Source organism: Leucopleurus acutus (assembly GCF_964270905.1).
Source record: "Leucopleurus acutus genome assembly, chromosome: 15".
NCBI classification, from domain to species: Eukaryota; Metazoa; Chordata; class Mammalia; order Artiodactyla; family Delphinidae; genus Leucopleurus; species Leucopleurus acutus.
Genome location: NC_139157.1, coordinates 57,272,797 through 57,291,092, shown reverse-complemented (window position 1 = coordinate 57,291,092; position 18,296 = coordinate 57,272,797). Strand labels below are relative to the sequence as shown.

The 18,296-nt window shown below is 35.6% G+C and overlaps 1 protein-coding gene across 1 annotated transcript in view; it reads right to left on the bottom strand.

Annotated features, from left to right (window-relative positions):
• ASCC3 (activating signal cointegrator 1 complex subunit 3) overlaps positions 1-18,296 on the bottom strand; it is a 329,389-nt gene that overhangs the window by 18,585 nt on the left and 292,508 nt on the right. The window contains exon 37 of the mRNA XM_082855647.1: positions 11,018-11,242. Within this exon, the coding sequence (XP_082711773.1) occupies positions 11,018-11,242 (225 nt within the window). The remainder of the gene's footprint in view (positions 1-11,017; positions 11,243-18,296) is intronic.

Here is an 18,296-nt window from a genome sequence, read left to right as displayed (position 1 = left end):
CTTTCTCCTCTTCAAGGAAACTTTCTCCTTTTCCTCACATCTCCTGATAGTCATCCTAACGTATCTAGTGATAGTGTAGGGACTGCAAAAACCACATGAAAATAAGGTCATGAGGAAGGCTGAAATGGCTAGAAAATGTTGCTACATTTGTTCAAATGAAATGACATAAACATAATACATGGTCAGAGTTGAAGAGAAAGACTTATTTAGTCCAGAATGAGAAAAAAAATTTCATTAATTTATAGAAACCAAGTTGTTACTTATGGAACATCATGAAAGTGCAAAATACTATGGAAAGATCATCAAAAACAATGAAAATGTGAGAAACTCACAGCCAAGAGGAGCCTAAGGAGACATGACAACTAAATGTAATGTGGTGTCCTGAATGGAATCCTAGAATAGAAAAAGGACATTAAGTAAACTAAAGAATTCTGAATAAGTATGGACTTTAATCATAATATATCAATAAAGATTCATTAATTGTGACAAATGTACCATATTGATGTGAGATGTTAATTACAGAGGAAAACTGAGTGTGGGATATACAGGAAATCTCTGTACTATCTTTGTAACTTCTCTGTAAGTCTAAAACTATTCTAAAATACAAAGTTTACCTGAAAAAGAAACTATGGAAATTCATCCTAGGCAGCCTGTTAAAACATTAGTTGTCAGACATCTGCTAGAAACTGCACTATTTAGTTCAAGAGCTCCCGGAAGTTTTACAATGATGGGAAAACCTGAAGAAAAGCTTTCTTGACAGAAAGGCACACTCCTTTAAAGGTTCAGGTCAGCTGCAAGTAATGATACAATATTTTGTCAATAATTAAAATGCTATAAGTACATTTACAAGAATCTTTTTCAATAGCAACAGTTGTTCACAGTAACTTTCTCCTGAACTTTTACCCCCAGAAGGTTAGCATTCAGGAAGCTCAGCTGCTGTCTAACAAACTTAATTAATCAAAAAGTCATTTCCGAGCTGTAACTATGAGTAAAAGCGCTTCAAGTGTGCTAGCAAGCCTACAAGTTAATCAAAATGCTAATGCAGTACAAATTAAAGTTGTGATTAACATTTCACAGTAGCTGCTTAAGTGAATTGATCACACAAATGGGTTAAGCATTACTCATTTCCTACAGCCCCAAACGGGAAAAGGGTTGTTATGTGGGTATGAGGAGAAGAGCTGAAGGTAGAAGGATCCTTCATAATAGCATCATATCATCAATAAACCAGCACCAAATTGTCACTCAAAGGCTTACAGGTAGAGTCATCCAGGGGGAAATAGCCTTCCAAATTATATTATAGTCCTTGAAGGGAGATCACCTGTAAATCCACACGAGTAAGTGAAGGTGTTTTACACCTCAAAATCCACACATTTGTGTTAGTTTTGGAAATGCTAAATGCATTAGCTCTGTGTTGCGTCTGTAGTGGGGAATGGTGCTTTGTTTTAGGTGTTTTGGGTGTTCTATTGTGGAATTAAAATGTAACTTTGATACAGGATAAAATAAGCGCTAGCTGGATGATGATTCTGCACCACAGTGCAGATCTTTGCATCTGGAAGAATAATCACTCAGGATTAAGTTCATTTAAAATTATTTGTTTTGAAATACACCTCCATTAATGAAACCTCACTAGGCTTCTATGGCAAGATATGAGCTCCTGGCAGTCTTGCTAGGAAAGCAGCCTGAATTAGACTTCCCTGTCTCTATGAATTTGATAAGGTCACATGAATGTTTACAACAAACAGACTACATTTGTTAGTAGACAATTCAGATTTGGCAGATAATTTTAAAAACATTGTGAGAATCCACACACAGTAAATCTCCCTTTTCAATTCTCTCTTAGAAAGAACTAGAAAGGAAAAAGTGAAATATTTATTCATTCCATTCACCCATGATATATTGAGAACTATTATGTGCCAAGAATTATGCCCAAGTCACCTTAACAGTCAGTGACACTATAAATAGTTATTGATGAGGTTCCAGCATATTTTGAATATGAATCAGAATCCTCCAAATGTATGCTCATAGTATTAATATTCCTTGAAACATACCCATAAAAATATAAAAGATATATTTAAAACTTAATAGTGTAATTTTCATCTTAGGATCCTTTAACGACTTCAGTTGCAGAAATGAACTCTTTGTAGATTACTAATTATGTATAACCCAATTTTGGAAGTCTAAAAATTATTTATTTATCACCCTTCTATCTTTTTCTCAAAATGATTTGAAGAAGCTTTCTGAAGCCTATTGTGCTGTACTGTCCACTTAAAGATAAGCTTTTCATTTGATCTAATCATAATAATTATAAGCATTTAAAAAATGTGAAAGGATTCTACTAAGAATATACAGGAGATTTTATCTACCATTGCTACATCAAAACATTTCTTACAAGTATTGGATTAAGGATTTGACCAAGTACTTCTTTTGATAAGCTCGGCACCACCTGGACTATTTTCACTGCTAACTGTATTTGACTCTATGATTCTAGAACTTGTTCATTTAATTGACACTGACATTCTTCAATACATTTAATTTATGGCCCACTGAGCCTGTGCTTAGTGCATCCATAGGTAAATACTCCTCAAAGGTTATGTTAGCCTTGCTCCATGGCAGTTCTATCTCCTGGTATCATCAAATATTTCTAGCTTTTTAATCTACTAAAAATGGGGATCATTTGTTAATAGAAATATAGACCCAGCTATAGTCAAAGTATCTCTCAGTTAAAATAACCAGATCAATGAAAAAGATTCATATCATTGTATCTTTTGCTTCCCTTATCCTATTCTTTTCTATTCTCAGACTCTAATGTATGCATACATTCATATCTTAAGTTTATTGATTAAAATACTTAAAAAAATAGTTTGAAGACACAATGTGTTTTCAGAATAGCTGTGGGTTATAGAAAATATATGATACTAGTTATCTGAAATGTAATACACTTTATCAGAAACTGTTAGAGAGATAAAGAGGTCAAATTATTGTTTTGAAGTTTGGGCTAAACAACAACCCTACCAATAAACTTTTAGGGATTCGGTTTTGCAAATTTACGAGGGTTTTCTGAACAGAGGAAAGCATGCCAGTTCGTACATTTCCCCCCTTTCTCTATTTATGCAGCTTATTAAAGTTATTTTTTGACAAGCACCTTTTGTGACAATTGATAAATCCTATTGGAACATGATAACATTAATTTGAGTGGTATATGAGTTACATATTATCTCGTGTGAAAGAGAAGAAAGGCTGGAAACTTAGTTGTTCAAAAAAACTTGGGCCTTAAAGAAAATGATGTAAAATGACAGCTCCTATATTAAAGTCAGATGCAAGAATTTATGAAACAATGGAAAATTACCCACCAGAACATAGGTCCTTAAAGGTCTTCCTTTCAGGCACTGAATCACCTAAATTATTTTCAAAGCCAGTCTCCTGGTTTACCTTTTGCCTACTTCCATTAGTGCAATGGAACATGAATTCAATCTATATAAACATGTGCCTTGGTATACAGAATACAGAACTTCACACTCCCTCAATAGTAAAGAGGAGATGTCTGTTATCTCTTGGGGGAATTGGTAGTTCTGTATCTTGGGACAGGGAATCTCTGAGATTGCCTATTGTTACTAGACGTTTGAAGTTTTTCAAAAAGGACTAGGGGGATGGACAAAGGCTGCCTCCAGGGGAGCCCCGCTAGTGGTGGTGGTGGTGGTTACCCAGTGAAAGAAGCCAAGAACCTAACCTAAGCAGAGAAGGCAAACGGTGAAGAATGAAAGAGGAACATAAAATGTGTGTATGTGTGTTGTAATAGTAAACCTAAGCACAGTCATTATAGTGTGCATTACTACTTATTATTAGGAGTATCTTATAATTATTATGGCATTCCTTTTTCTTCCTGTGGTTGTATCAGCGATCTGATCTTTCCCCCATTATTTCCAATTATTGTAGTTTTAGGGGAGACTCTGAGGAAGTAAATGGCTAATTCACTGCGTTACCTAGCATGATATAAAAACCTCGAGGGATCATAAGCAGCTGAAACAAAAAACATATCAACTGGACACTATAGAGTGATATAATAAAGCAATTACAAATATCAGTCATATTAACAAGTCCCTCTTGGAAACTGGTTAAAGTAATTATAGGCAGACTGTTGAAAGGGAACTAGAGTAATTAAAGGGAGGTGACTTGAGTATACATTGAAAAGAAGGGATTAATTAAAAAATATTATTCATGTTCTAGTGGGAATTCTTGGTCTAAAAAAATGTAGAAATTCCTGTGACGTTCTCACATTTTAAAATAAATCCTGACTAGGCCATGAGTACAATTTTTAGATCCATCTTTACAGGGCAAAGGGAACCCAGTAAGATAAACTTTTATTATATATCCAACCTATGCTGAAAACTGTTTTTCTTTCTGCTATGATCTTGGGAAAGTTACTTAGTCTTCGTCTGTAAAATAAGGATAATAATTGTACTGCTTCCTTGGATTATTAGGGCAAATGAGTCTATGCAATACGAAGCAAGTAGAACAGAGCCTGGTACAAGGAAAATCCTCAATAAATGTTCACCAGCACCACTGTTAATGATGGCCTGCCTTATGGACCGTCATTAAATAGCAATTTTTTGGTGTGGAGTACAGGGATGGTATGCAGTTCTCCAAATATTCTGGTTGAATTTGGTATTTAATATACATTAATTCCAATTTCAATTTGGAAGCATAGGTTTCCAGAGATCTTTCTAATCAATCTACACTGTCATATTTCTGTGTGTGTGTGTGTTCTCCTTTCATGAGGTGTATCTTGTAGTCGTTAAGAGTATTACTGTGCACACAGATGTTTTGATCTATTAAACTTAGGCTGCAAGGTAGATAGCATTAGCTGAAGGGTAAATATGGCCTCTACTATATCTGAAAGCAACTTTCCAGAATTAACCCAGCAAACTGACAGCACAATTATACTTTGAATCACACAGCCCTTTGGTCCTCAGATCACTGAGTCAGCTCCTCGAGCCATGGTTTCCCTTTCTTCCTTAAACATCTGAAAGTGTCCAGTTACTGGGCAGTTTTGCTGTAGATACCACAGAGGAGGTAGTGGGCATGGCTAAGATATAAACCTGTACTCTTATACTATTTGGCTTGGTATTTAATTATTTTTCACTTAAACGAAGATGATTTTAACGTAAAGACTTAGGGCGCTTATTAGAAAAGATCAGAGCTATTAGAGCAGGATTTAAAGTCCTGGTATCTCCATTTGGTTTCAGCATGGACTGCCTCGAAAGATCACCTTTTAACTAAGTTATCTGACTTCTTTGAAAACCAATTTCTTTGTCCCTTGATTAAAAAAACAGTGTGGGGCTAATCAAAACACCAGACACTTTTCATCAGTTCTGACTTTGCCATCAAATTTGAAAAATTTAGGCAAGTCACTTTAATTTTTGGTATTTCTTATGTATCATCTTCCCATAAAAGCTAACATAAAGTTTTTCTTGGGTACATCTGGCACACAAAATACGTCACATCACTTACTACATATTACAAATATATTTTAGAGTTAACATAATCAAGAAGAGGATCTCAAAGACTAATGGCAAGAATAATCAATTCCATAATTGCTCAATTTATAAACTAGTGTATTTTAAGCAGGTTTAAAAAATTTGAGATATATACAGAAATTTTTACTCTTATTTTTGTTGGGTGGGATGGAGATGGAAATGCTAGTAACAGTAAAATATTAAGAACCATGACAAAAACACCTTAAACCCAAAAATGACATAAATGACCTTGATACATAATTTCAAATGGGTACAAGAAGAGAAGGCAGGCTATACAGTGCATTCTGACCTCAAGCCAGAGTGAATAGTACTAAAACAACTATGTTTTTCTTTTGTAAAAGATTCCCCAGGACACGGGTAGTCATACAGAGTTTTCATAATCTAAATGGTAGCTCATGTAAAAGGTACATTTCTATAAATTAAAGGGAATAAAAAGTTTAGAGTTAAATGACCATGAAAAAGCAAAGAAGTAAAAGAATTACTAAGAATGAGGAGACTAAGATAGACCTAGTTCGAGTCCTCAAATCATTGTTTACTTTATAAATATTAACTAATGTCCCACTCTTGTAAGGTGTTATTTTTACTCAGACAGCAGGAGTTCAGTGACTTGCCTAAGGCCTTATACTAAGGCTCTAAGTAGCAGAGCTGCATTTATAGTAAGAGCTGGTGGCACCGAGTCCCATACACAGAACACAAGGTCATGCTGATGTCCCATGAGGGCAGTAGTATAATTTTCAATCAGCCAGCAGGACGGCAGCTTGGAAAACTGCTTGAACCAATGCTTTCTAGGCCAACAGTATCCATGTATCAAATGAGAACAATAGGGTACAATGATGAAAACTGTCACTCAGTCATGGGAAATTTTATCAAGTCACGACTTCCCCCCCAGATTTTCCATTAGCAACCCTAATATTCTTTCCTCTTCCTGACTTGTTACTTTTATCACAATCTTACAAAGAAACTGCAGGAATGAGAGGATTTAGGATATGAAGCTGGTTGCCATCTCTTTACAACTAAGTTTCTTTCCAGGTGGCTTCTGAAAAGCCAAATCCATATTTATAAGCATAACTAATGTTATAATTTACACTAAAGGAAAACTGCACACACAATGTCTGACAACAGGGAACTAATTAAGTAAACTATGACCTTCTTACGAAGAAATATAGTGCAGCCATTAGAAACTATGCTTGAGAAGAATATTTAATGTTGTAAATTATTAAGTTAAAAAAGGTTATAAAATAACATGATAAAAATGTGCAAAGGAAGAAAGTGAGAGAGCAAGTGTGTATTTGTGTAAATGCAAAAAGAAAAAGAAACTCTGAGCCTCCAAAGACAAAAAAGAACTATACACAACTACTGTAGTTAGTAAACTTGTTTTTGTGTAGGAGTAAGCGTTAGTCATTCTGAAACTACATCAGGAGTATGCTAGAATGGAGGAATTAAGTAAACATATTTTGATTAATGAGAGCCAAGTTTCTCACGGGTGGAGAAAAGAGTTACAATTTAAAAAAGGGGAAGGCTAAAATGAACCCTTGGTGTTAAACTGGAATTAGAGGTATTCGAATGAACTCATGGTTTTATGAATACAAATGTTTTCCACATACCCAAACACACACACACACACACACACACACACACACACACAGCTAAGCAGATATACAAATAGATATAGATGTCTATGTATACATACTTATATTTCCTAGCTTTGCCCACTGAGGGGGCCAGAGGCAATAATATCCAGGCAGTGATGGAGTCAACAAGCACCCAGATTTTAGTCTCTAAAACCACTCTCTAATAAAAACAAACACTCGTGAGCCTATACTTATAAACAAATAAATGAATGAATGAATGAATAAATAAATGAATAAAGTAAATAAATAAATGGAGGAAAACAGAAATTCTGGGAATGATGGGAATAGAAAATCACAGTAGTAATAATTGTTTCAGGCAAAAGTCACCAATGGATGATGAAAATAATGTAGGAAGATATGATGAGAAACAGGATAACTGCATAATCTCAAAGTATATCACCACAACATATTAGTTACAAAAGGAAAAAAAGTAATTTTACAGTGGAGAAACCTGGCAGACACCACCTCAAGTGTACAAAGTTAACATCCCCGGTAATAACACACATCCATGTCACAAGTATCCCGATATGATACACCGAGAGGACAAAACATCACTTCTATGGTATTCTTGCCAGTAATATATAATTCAATGTAATTATGAGGGGATATCAGGCAAACCCAAACTGATGGATAGCTCTATAAGATACCTGGCCAATACTCCTCACAAGTGCCAACGTCCTGAAAGTCAAGGAGACTAAAGCGGACATGACAACTAAATGCAATGTGGGATCCTGGACTGGATCCTGGAACAGAGAAAGGCATTAGCGGGATAAAATCCAAATGGACAAAACTGGAATGAGGTCTGTAGATTACTTAACAGGACTGGATCAGTACTGAGGCAAGATGTTAACATTAGGGGAAGCTGGGTGAAAGATATATGGAAATTTCATTGTACTATTTTTACAAACTTTTTATGTCTGAAGTTATTTCAAAATGAAAAAATTAAAAAAATTTTTTTGAATTAAAATAAATTAATTCATTAACAAAAAAAGAGCCTCATATTGATGGGGGTGAAGATATAATTACTGTGAATGACTTTAATTTTAATACATTGTTTTTCCAAATTTCTACAATGAAGTGTATTACTTTTATAATTAAAGAGAAAACTATTTCTCTTTAGATGTTATTTAGAAGGAGTAAAAAAAAATCAAGAAATATAAATATCCATGAAACTGTACATAATATCGAAATAGAGGCTAAAAGTACCTGATTGAATACTTTTCCCTTACAGTAAATTTAGAAATAGACTTCTTGTGAAACCGCTAATTTCTATTATTATATAGCCTTTGAATCATTATTAACTGAGTGGTGAAAAGGTATGCATGAGTCGATATACATTGTAACTTTTATATATGATATAAATATGTACACCTATTAAGTATACCTGTAAGTATAAAAATTTAATTCCTTCTGCAACATCTCTCCAACCTTCCCGATCCCTGAGTTCATTTACAGGTCAGTGTTTGAGGGGGAAAAAATAGCTAGAGGAAACACAAATGAGTACCCAGGGCCACAGCTAAAACTTTAGGAACTTTAACCTTCGTTTATAAAGTGTGACTAATAAAGAGTGGCAAACCATCTTCCTAGAGAGATAAACCAAGTGTTAATTACAAAAAAGGTGTAAAAATAATTTACTTGTTTATTATAGCCTTATTTCCCTTCTAATTCCTGATAGTTTGTGCATACTCTATTTTATGAAACAGGCCTATTCTTTTAAATAATAAAATTAAGCGTTTTTTTCTCCTGATCATAAAATTGTTAGCAGCTCATTTGAAAACATTCAAACATTTCAGAAAAGCATAAAGAAGAAATTAAAAATCATCCCAAATGCTGCTACACAGAGATGGCTAATTAATCTTTTGGTCAATACTATTCTGGATCTTCTCTCTAGATATATTTTCATATATTTATGTAGATATTCTACACAGATACAGAATTAGTAAATGGAATTGTAATATTTGGCAGTGTTCTATAACCTGAAAGATGCTTGGGTTATTTCTAAGTCTTTAATTTTGCAAATGCCTATACACAAATCTTCACAGACTCATTTATTCTACCTTTAAAAACATCAGTCTTTTGAAAATCTTAAAAAATGCTTTTTATATATAAATGTCCAAAAAGCCATAATGTAGAAAATCAAAATCTCTTATAAGCTCAATCCTTTAGGTGTGCTTCTCCCACCCTGCTCCTCTCACAGTCATCTCCCAGCAAATGGCAGCTCCAGCTTTCCACTTGCTCTGGAGAAAAGCTTTGGAATCACCTTTGGCTCCTTGCTCTCCCTAAAATCCCTTGTCCAATCCATTAGCAGATTCTCCTTAAAAAATATACAGGACCCAACCAATTTTCACCAGTCTCACCCATACCAACCAGCCACCATCATTTCTTGCCTAGCCTTACAGCTTTCAAGGTATAAAGTTCATTGATATGGTTTCAGATTCCACATTGCAACTAACTAAGGAATATAACATGTCAAGGTTTTGTATAGTATCAGAGAATATCTACAATTTTCTGAAAAGGCTATAAAAATACTCTTCCTTCTTTAAACTACATATCTCGGTGAGGCTGGATTTCCTTCATATACTTCAATTAAAACACCATATTGTAACAGACTGCTTGCAAAAGGTGTTAAATGAATTTAGCTGACTTCTATTAAGCTAGACATGAAAGATACTTGCAAAAATGTAAAATGCTATTACAGTTCTCACTAATTGTTTTGGAAAATAGTTATTTTTCATGAAAAATCATTATATAATAATGGGTATATTAGTGTTATTTTAAAATGAAGTAATAAATATTTGAGAATGTTTCCATTTTCATTAATATGGTAAATACTCATAGATATAGACACCATAACCATTAGTGAACCACTGCTCTACAGCTTCCCTCTCATTCAGAGTAAAATCCAAAAGATTTACCATGGTTTTACAAACTCCCTACGTGACCTGACCCCATTTTATCTATAATCTCCACTCCCACCCCTCTCTGACCTCATTTCTACCCACCCCTTTTCATCTTTTTTACAATGGCCGCCTTGGTTTTTCTTGAATATACCTAGTAAGTTCCTACAGGAATCCTGGCACTAGCTCTTCTTAGTGTTTGGAATAACCCCACAGCTCACTCCCTTCCTTTGTTTCTTAAATGTCACCTCATAAGAAAGACAGTCCCAGAATACCACATTAAAAAATAGTACAAAATGGCACCCTCCATCTTTCTCCATATATCCTTTATTATGCTTTATTATTATTTTAAAATAGCAGTGATCAACACTTGACTTATACATATATATATATATATATATATATATATATTTTTTTTTTTTTTTTGCGGTGCGCGGGCCTCTCACTGCTGTGGCCTCTCCTGTTGCGGAGCACAGGCTCCGTACACGCAGGCCCAGCGGCCATGGCTCACGGGCCCCGCTGCTCTGCGGCATGTGGGATCCTCCCAGACCGGGGCACGAACCCACGTCCCCTGCATCGGCAGGCGGATTCTCAACCATTGCGCCACCAGGGAAGCCCCTTGACTTATATTTTTAATTGTCTGTCTTCGCCATCTCTAGTGAAAGCCCACTACAGCAGGTTCTCTTCTGTTTGTTCACTGCTGTATGCTCAGAACCTAGCAAAGTACCTGGCACTTAGTTTACCTTCAGTAAATTTTGATTGAATGGATGACTAAAATTGTTATCTTACTGCATTTATATTTGCTTTTCCTTCAAAAATCCTTTATTTGAGTCACCAGATTTTTTCTCGACAATGCTACAATAAAAATCTTTAAATGCAAGTATATTTTATTCTAAAAAGAAAAAAAACAGAAAGAATGGGAGAAAATGTAGGTAATTGGAAATGACTTTCATACCTGACATACTCTGAGAGCTTGGTCCAACACTGTTTTGGTATCAGTGTCATAATCTGGGCAGGGCAGCATTGTTCGGCTGAGATGTGCCTGCAGTAGGAGATGAGCTTTGGTGTGAGGGCTGTCAAATGAATGAGGATTTGATTCCAGCGGAAGACATTTTGCCAGTTCGCTGTTCATATGATCTTCATTGTGTCTTACTGGCAAATCTGTGTATTCTTCTGCATCCTGAAAAAACAAACAAACCCATACATATATATAATGTACATATAAATGTACTGTATCAAAAGTATAATATTTAATGTACTTCTTAGCTTTAACTACTGACATTTAAAACATGCTTTAGAAAAACTGTAAAATAACCATGTCCCTTAAAATTCTGCTTTGGTCAGTACTACTATTAATATTAAGCAAAAGCTAGTAATGTATAATACATCTGAAATTCATGAATGCTCTTCTTATTTATCCAGTCAACAAAAACAATACAGATCCTAGTAAGCATCAAATGTTATGCTTGACAGTGGACCCGGGCAACAAACCAGAAACTGAGAGTTCAACAGGGAAAAACAAGTCCTGAAAGTGGAAATGAATGTTATGATATGGTAAGCACAGAGTGCTGAGGGATATTCAGTTTGGGGACTTAGTTATTTTAGAAGGTCAGGGAAAGCGTCTTGGAAAAAGAGATATTTAAGTGAGGATCTACAGAATGAGTGGAAGAAATAAGACAGGGCTGGGAGAAAGGGGGATGAGGATAGGGTTGGTGAGATAAGAAAAGGATGAAGACCAGGATCATTAACTTAAGACTTACTGTAATACATTAGATTAAAACAAAATTGTTCAAATTTGGGGGTTTCCGGTTCCACATGCAAGGAGCTTAGAAGCCACCACTCCATCCTAACAAGTAAAAAGCTGAACAGGTTGAAAAAACCAACAACTCGTCTTGAATCCATGAGAAGGCAGAACACAGGGCAAACCGCTGCCTCCAAGACTGGAAACACAGGCAAATGCAGGGAGTCACGGCTAAGAGGAGCAGAGGCTCACAAGCAGAAAATGCCTTGGCAATCAGCATCGAGGTAAGAAAACCTGAACTGTAACTGATGAATTGTGGGAGGTACAGTGCAGACAACTCCGAGAGCTAAAAACTCCAGGGGGACCCAGTCATAGGGGGCCCCCACAATACTGTGAAATTTACCTTTAGGAGCTCAACCAGATTCCCACAGTAAATATCAGAGAAAAATCGCCTTGGGCTTCTAGCAAGGGGAGGGGAAAAGAACCATCCTGAAATACGTTAGAGCACTCTGTCCTTCTTAACAAGGCCTGCTCTCAGGAGAAACTAGTTAACTGGAGCCTAACCCTGCTGGGATATATTATGAGAACCTAACTGACCTGGGGAATGGAAGTACCTAACTGTAACCAGCTCAAGCTTTGCGTGTGGGAGAAGGGAAATACCCCACTCCAGCTCACTCTAGCCATCCTGTCCCACCTAAGGGCTGAGGGTAGAAATGGCTGAAGACTTGGGACCTAATCATTGGACCAGAGAATATTTCCCCTACACCGCCATGCCCCACCTCACCACATTATTAAAGGCCAATTTATAGCAGTTCTTCTTACCCAGTACATTATGTCCAGCTATCAAGAAAATTACAAGGTATACCAAAAGGCTAAAAACACAATTTGAAGAAATAGGGCTATCATCAGAACCAGACATGGCAGGGATGTTAGAATTATCAGATCAGGAATTTAAAACTATGATTTATATGCTAACGGCTCTGACAGATAAAATAGACAGCATGTAAGAACAAATGAACAATGGAAGCAGACAGATGGAAATCCTAAAAAAGAATCAAAAGGAAATGGTGAATACAAAAACACTACAAGAAATGAAGAATGCCTTTGGTGAGCTTATTGGTAGACTGGACATGGTTTAGGAAAGAATTTCTGAGCTAGAGGATATGTCAATGAAATTTCTGAAAACTGAAAAGCAAAGAGAACAAAGACTGAAAAAAACACAAGAGAATATCCAAGGACTGTGGGACAACGACAAAAGATGTAACATATGTATGATGGGAATACCAGAAGGAGTAGAGAGTAAGTAAGAGAAGAAATATTTGAAACAATAATGATTGAGAATTCCCCTCCTCTCCAATTAATGTCAGACACCAAACCACAGATCCAGGAAGCTCACAGAGCACTGAACAGAATAAACAGCAAAAAAAAAAAAAAAAAAAAAAAAAAAAGTTACACCTAAGCATATTATCTTCAAACTACTAAAAATCAAAGATAAAGAAGAATCCCTGAAAGAAGCCAGAGGGAAAAAAACACCTTACCTGTACAGGAACAAAGGTAAGTATTACTTCTGAATTACTCTCTTCAGAAACCATGCAAGCAAAAGGAGAGTGGCGTGAAATGTTTAAAGTGTTGAGGAAAAAACCCCACCAACCTAGAATTCTATATCCTGTGAAATTACCCTTCAAAAGTGAAAGAGAAATACAACTTTCTCAGACAAATAAAAATTGAGTTATTTTGTTGCCAGCAGACCAGTAGACCTGCCTTGCAAGAAATATAAGAAGTTCTTTGGAGAGAAGGAAAATAATACAGGTCAGAAATTTGGATCTATATAAAGAAAGGAAGAACACTGAAGAAAGAATAAGTGAAGGTAAAATAAAAACTTTTATTTTTTTATTGATCTAACAGACAACACTTTGTTCAAAATAATATTTTTGAACAATTATGTATGCTTACGTATTTTATATGCCTATGTATATGACTTGTCTTATATATAAGTGATATGAATGACAGCAATGATACAAGAGATGGAAGGAAGGAATTATGATTATTTTATTATTATAAGATTCCATACCCATTAGGTAGTATAGTATTATTTGAAAGCGGAATTTGATTACTTGTAAATGTACATTGTAAACTCTAGGGCAACCACTAAGAAAAGCAAAAAAAGAAGTATAGCTGATATGCTAAGAAAGGAGAAAATGGAATCATATAAACAGCTCAATTAAGACCACAACAGACAGAGAAAGTAGAAGACAAAAACAGGAACAGAGAACAAGGGCAACAAATAGGAAACAGTGAGAAATATTTGTTGAATATCCACCCTATGAGGGAGACAGACATTATTCAGTCACATAAATAAATGTGAATTTGATATGGTGACAAATTCTATGAAGAAGAAATACATAAAAGCATGAGAGTTTAGCAAAGAAATCTGACCTAGTAAGGTCATAAAAATTTCCTGAAGGAAAAGGTAGATATGCTATGATATAGAGGATGAGCAGATGGTAACTAGATGAGCAGAGACGTGAAGAGTGTTCTAGGAACAGTATGTAGTATATGCAAAGGCCCTATAATGGGGGGGGGGGAAATGGTTAAGTCCAAGAGACTGAAAAATGTTGTGTAAAAATAATTTCAACTGATGTAACATCTGAAAAAATATCCTAAGTGAATATTTGGAACATTCTGTTTAACTGAACTGAATAAATAAACAAAATTTTATAATATTCAGTTAAACATATTTAATAGGAATATTAAAATAATCATTACATTTTCTCTCATTCATGAATTGTCTTTGTTTTGCAATAGTCAAAAATATCACAGCACTTTACACTATTTTGAACACTGTCTTTACCACTTTGTGCTGTTTTATGTAAGAAGTATAGCACTAGCAGTTAATAATGTTTTGCCCCTATGTGTCATTTTGGTTTTCTTTTCATATGCCATTTCTGTTCGTTCCTGCTCTCTCCGAAGTCATCTGCTAAAGAGGGACCAGTTATATATGGCAGTGCTATTATTTTTGATTTCAGGTGAATTTCAGGACTGAAGCATTGTCACCTGACAACTTACACATCTCAACCTAACATCTGGGCTCCATCCAAAACCCCATCAACACCTATCCATCCTAGCCTTGCCAAATGGCTTAAGAAAAATATAACAGCAGATAAGGAAAAAGATAGTTCAGAAATCTAAAACATGATCTTTTATTTAAAGGAAATTAAAATGATATCGGAGAAAACAATTTATATAAATAATTATTCTAAGTGCAGAATAAATAAATTCACTGAAGTGAATTGGATGTGTTGGAAAGTTTCCTAAAAGAGATACTGTTTGTTCTAGCCTTAGAACAATTTGTTGAAGAGGAGAGAGGGAGAAACATTCCTTGCATTCCAGGCACAGAAAATAGTATGAGCAGATCCATAAAAACAGATAAGGAGGGGTCTAAGGTTTAAGCCTCAGGGATGAGGAGAATGATGATGCTATTAATAGAAGAGAGGTTGGGAACACTCAGTGAGCAGGAGCTTTCTGTTAAGCGTGCAAAATACACTTGAAGAGAGGACCACAATCCAGATAGCTGGGTGGAGGTGGAGGGAGAAGAAATCAGCTTTAAATCTGTTTCACAGTTTAAAATTTATTCATATTTAGATTTCTTTCTACTGTTCATAAAATACAACTTCCTCTGATCTTTTTCCAGAAGAAAATCGAATAGCTTTTTTTTTTTTTTTTTTTCGGTACGCGGGCCTCTCAATGTTGTGGCCTCTCCCGTTGCGGAGCACAGGCTCCAGACGCGCAGGCTCAGCGGCCATGGCTCACGGGCCCAGCCGCTCCGCGGCATGTGGGATCCTCCCGGACCGGGACATGAACCCGTGTCCCCTGCACCGGCAGGCGGACTCTCAACCACTGCGCCACCAGGGAAGCCCCGAATAGCTATTTTAATACTGTAAACTGTATTGGTCCTCCAGGTTTTAGCTATGTAGGAAATAGGTTTAGACTTAAAAATTACATGAAAAGTTAAATTAAAATCAAATTATATGGAAAGTAAGAATTTGGCTGAAAGCACTAATGAATAGTGTTATCTAAGTAATCCACTTCCCTCTCTACAATCCTGTTCAAATCTGATTATATACCGTACACACCCCTCTTCCCCATACTGTGTGTGTGTGTGTGAGTGAGAGAGAGAGAGAGAGAGAGAGAGAGAGAGAGAGAGATTAGATATTGATTGACTGACTGGGAGGCAAGAATATAAGCTAGGTATTTCCCAGTCTTAGTTCCCAAATACCTCTGAAAGTGTGAACATCCTTCTGTGACGTATGATTCTAGTATCCAAAGATGCACATTTTTTCATAAAGTATGACTTATGAGTTCTAAATGCAAGTCAACTACTTCATGTGGTGCTAAACTAAAGAAACAATGATCTGCTCCAACACTAGAGGGAAAACTAGTAGTGTTGAACTCACTGAGAACCAGTGTATTTGAACAAGACTGACTACTCAAAATTACGCTTATTCTACTTTTGGGGTTATTTTCAGGTAAATTTTATCATTAGTGATTTTTATTGTATTTGCTTGCTTTAGAATCTGAACTCCATGTAAGATGTGACTCCACTGTTCTCCAAACCACGCCAATTCTGCTTGAATTACCCCTGGTTTATTGCTTTTATCCCCTGCTTCACCAGGATTGTGAATTTGCTCACTGCCAGCAGTATCAGTATCAGATGAGTCTGCTAACAGCTGAGTACATTTTAGGTTAGAAAAAATGCTCTGCAGTAGAGAGATCCTTCTAGGTTGATTAGGGGAGCAATCAGATCTTTAATGTAGATTACCCAAAGACAGTGATCTTAGTGAAAAGCTTAATTTAGTGATGCCTTTTCTTGGTGCATAGAAGCAATCAAAGGCTTCCTTTATTAATTAAGCTAAGGGTTCCTTAATTTCTTGGCAAAATCTATACACTTTAATAATAATAATGAAAAGCATTTTAATAACTACAATGGACAAGGTCTTGGTGTGCTGAGTCACTTGTTTACCAAATATTTATTCAGCATATACTACTGCTGGGTAAAAGTGATGCACAAAAACAAACAATCGATCCCCTACCTTCATGAAGCTTTACAGTGAAGTGGCGGAGCCAGACCTCAATCAAAATTGACCATGAATAAATGTAAAATGACAAGTGGACAAGTATAAGGAAGGAGGAGTACAAATAATAACAGTGGGTCAGGGAGGGTATCTTTGGGGAGGTTTCAACTGAGCTGAAAGACAGTAAAACATTTTTTTTAGGTAAAAAAGGGAAAAGAGATAGGATAAGGTTCATACTTGAGGTGGAAAAGAGGGACACGGAATCTTATTATAGGAAAACACTCTTTAGAATGCTTATGTAGATTTTATTACTTAATATATTCTTTTGAGAAGTAATGTCTTTTTCGTTATTAAATTTGACCCAGGCAATGTTTTTGAGATTTTCAAAGAGCTGACATTAGATTTATGTTTATAAAATATCAAATCAATAATCGTTTCTGTAGTTAAAAATTATCCATAATTAAATGAGGTCTCATCAAAAGCTATTACTTCCTTTGAGGAGCCCTCCTTTTCTGTTTCCAGTGTTTGAATTAAAGGGGAATCCAAAGAATGTAGTAAGTAATTCATCCCCTTAGAGACATTACAGATCACGAGGGTGGGATGCACGGTGTAAGGTGGTAGAGAGAACACTGGGTCTGGGAACTGATACAACAGGTTGGTTTGCAGCTCTGCCATTTACAAGCTATGTGATCTTCTGAGACTAACTGAACTTCCCTAAGTCCCAAATTCCTTGTCTTAAATTGGGATTTGGTGTGAGGATTCAATGTGATAGTGTTTATGAAACACTTGAAAGCTCTAAGACTTGGTATAATGTCAGGCATTATTACTATAATAATCATCCCCACATCTGATCACATACAGAATGTTAACTGAGGCTTAAGATTCAATTATTTGAGTTTTGTTCTACAGTTTTCAGTTGTAAACCTTTGTTTACAATTATGTAAAAATACTTCCCTATCTAAAATGACATTTCATTAACTCACTTTTAAAAAATCATGATTCTTAAATATTATTCAAAGAAACAAGAATACTATTACTTTTTACCAATGCTTTACTAGTAGTGGCACATACATTTTATCCAAATAATCATACAATTTTTCTGTAACTGTGTTACAGGAAATATTCGTTCTTTGAAAGACAATATTCTCAATACAAGAGACAGCCAAATTAAAGATAAAATATTGAGAAATTATATCCTCTTGAACTATAGGTTTGATACTGCAGGCTTTAGTTTCCAATCTCCAATTAGGTTTCTTTTAAATTCATATTAATTAAATGTTCACAAAAGCACATCAGTGTGTGATGAGGAAAGATGCTCTTTTCAGTGTTCTGCAGTGACCTAACTCAAAATAGTATGAAGAGACAGGGAAGAGGAAGAATCATTTATATTAGACACTTGCTCCAACTTTTCTGAAGACAAA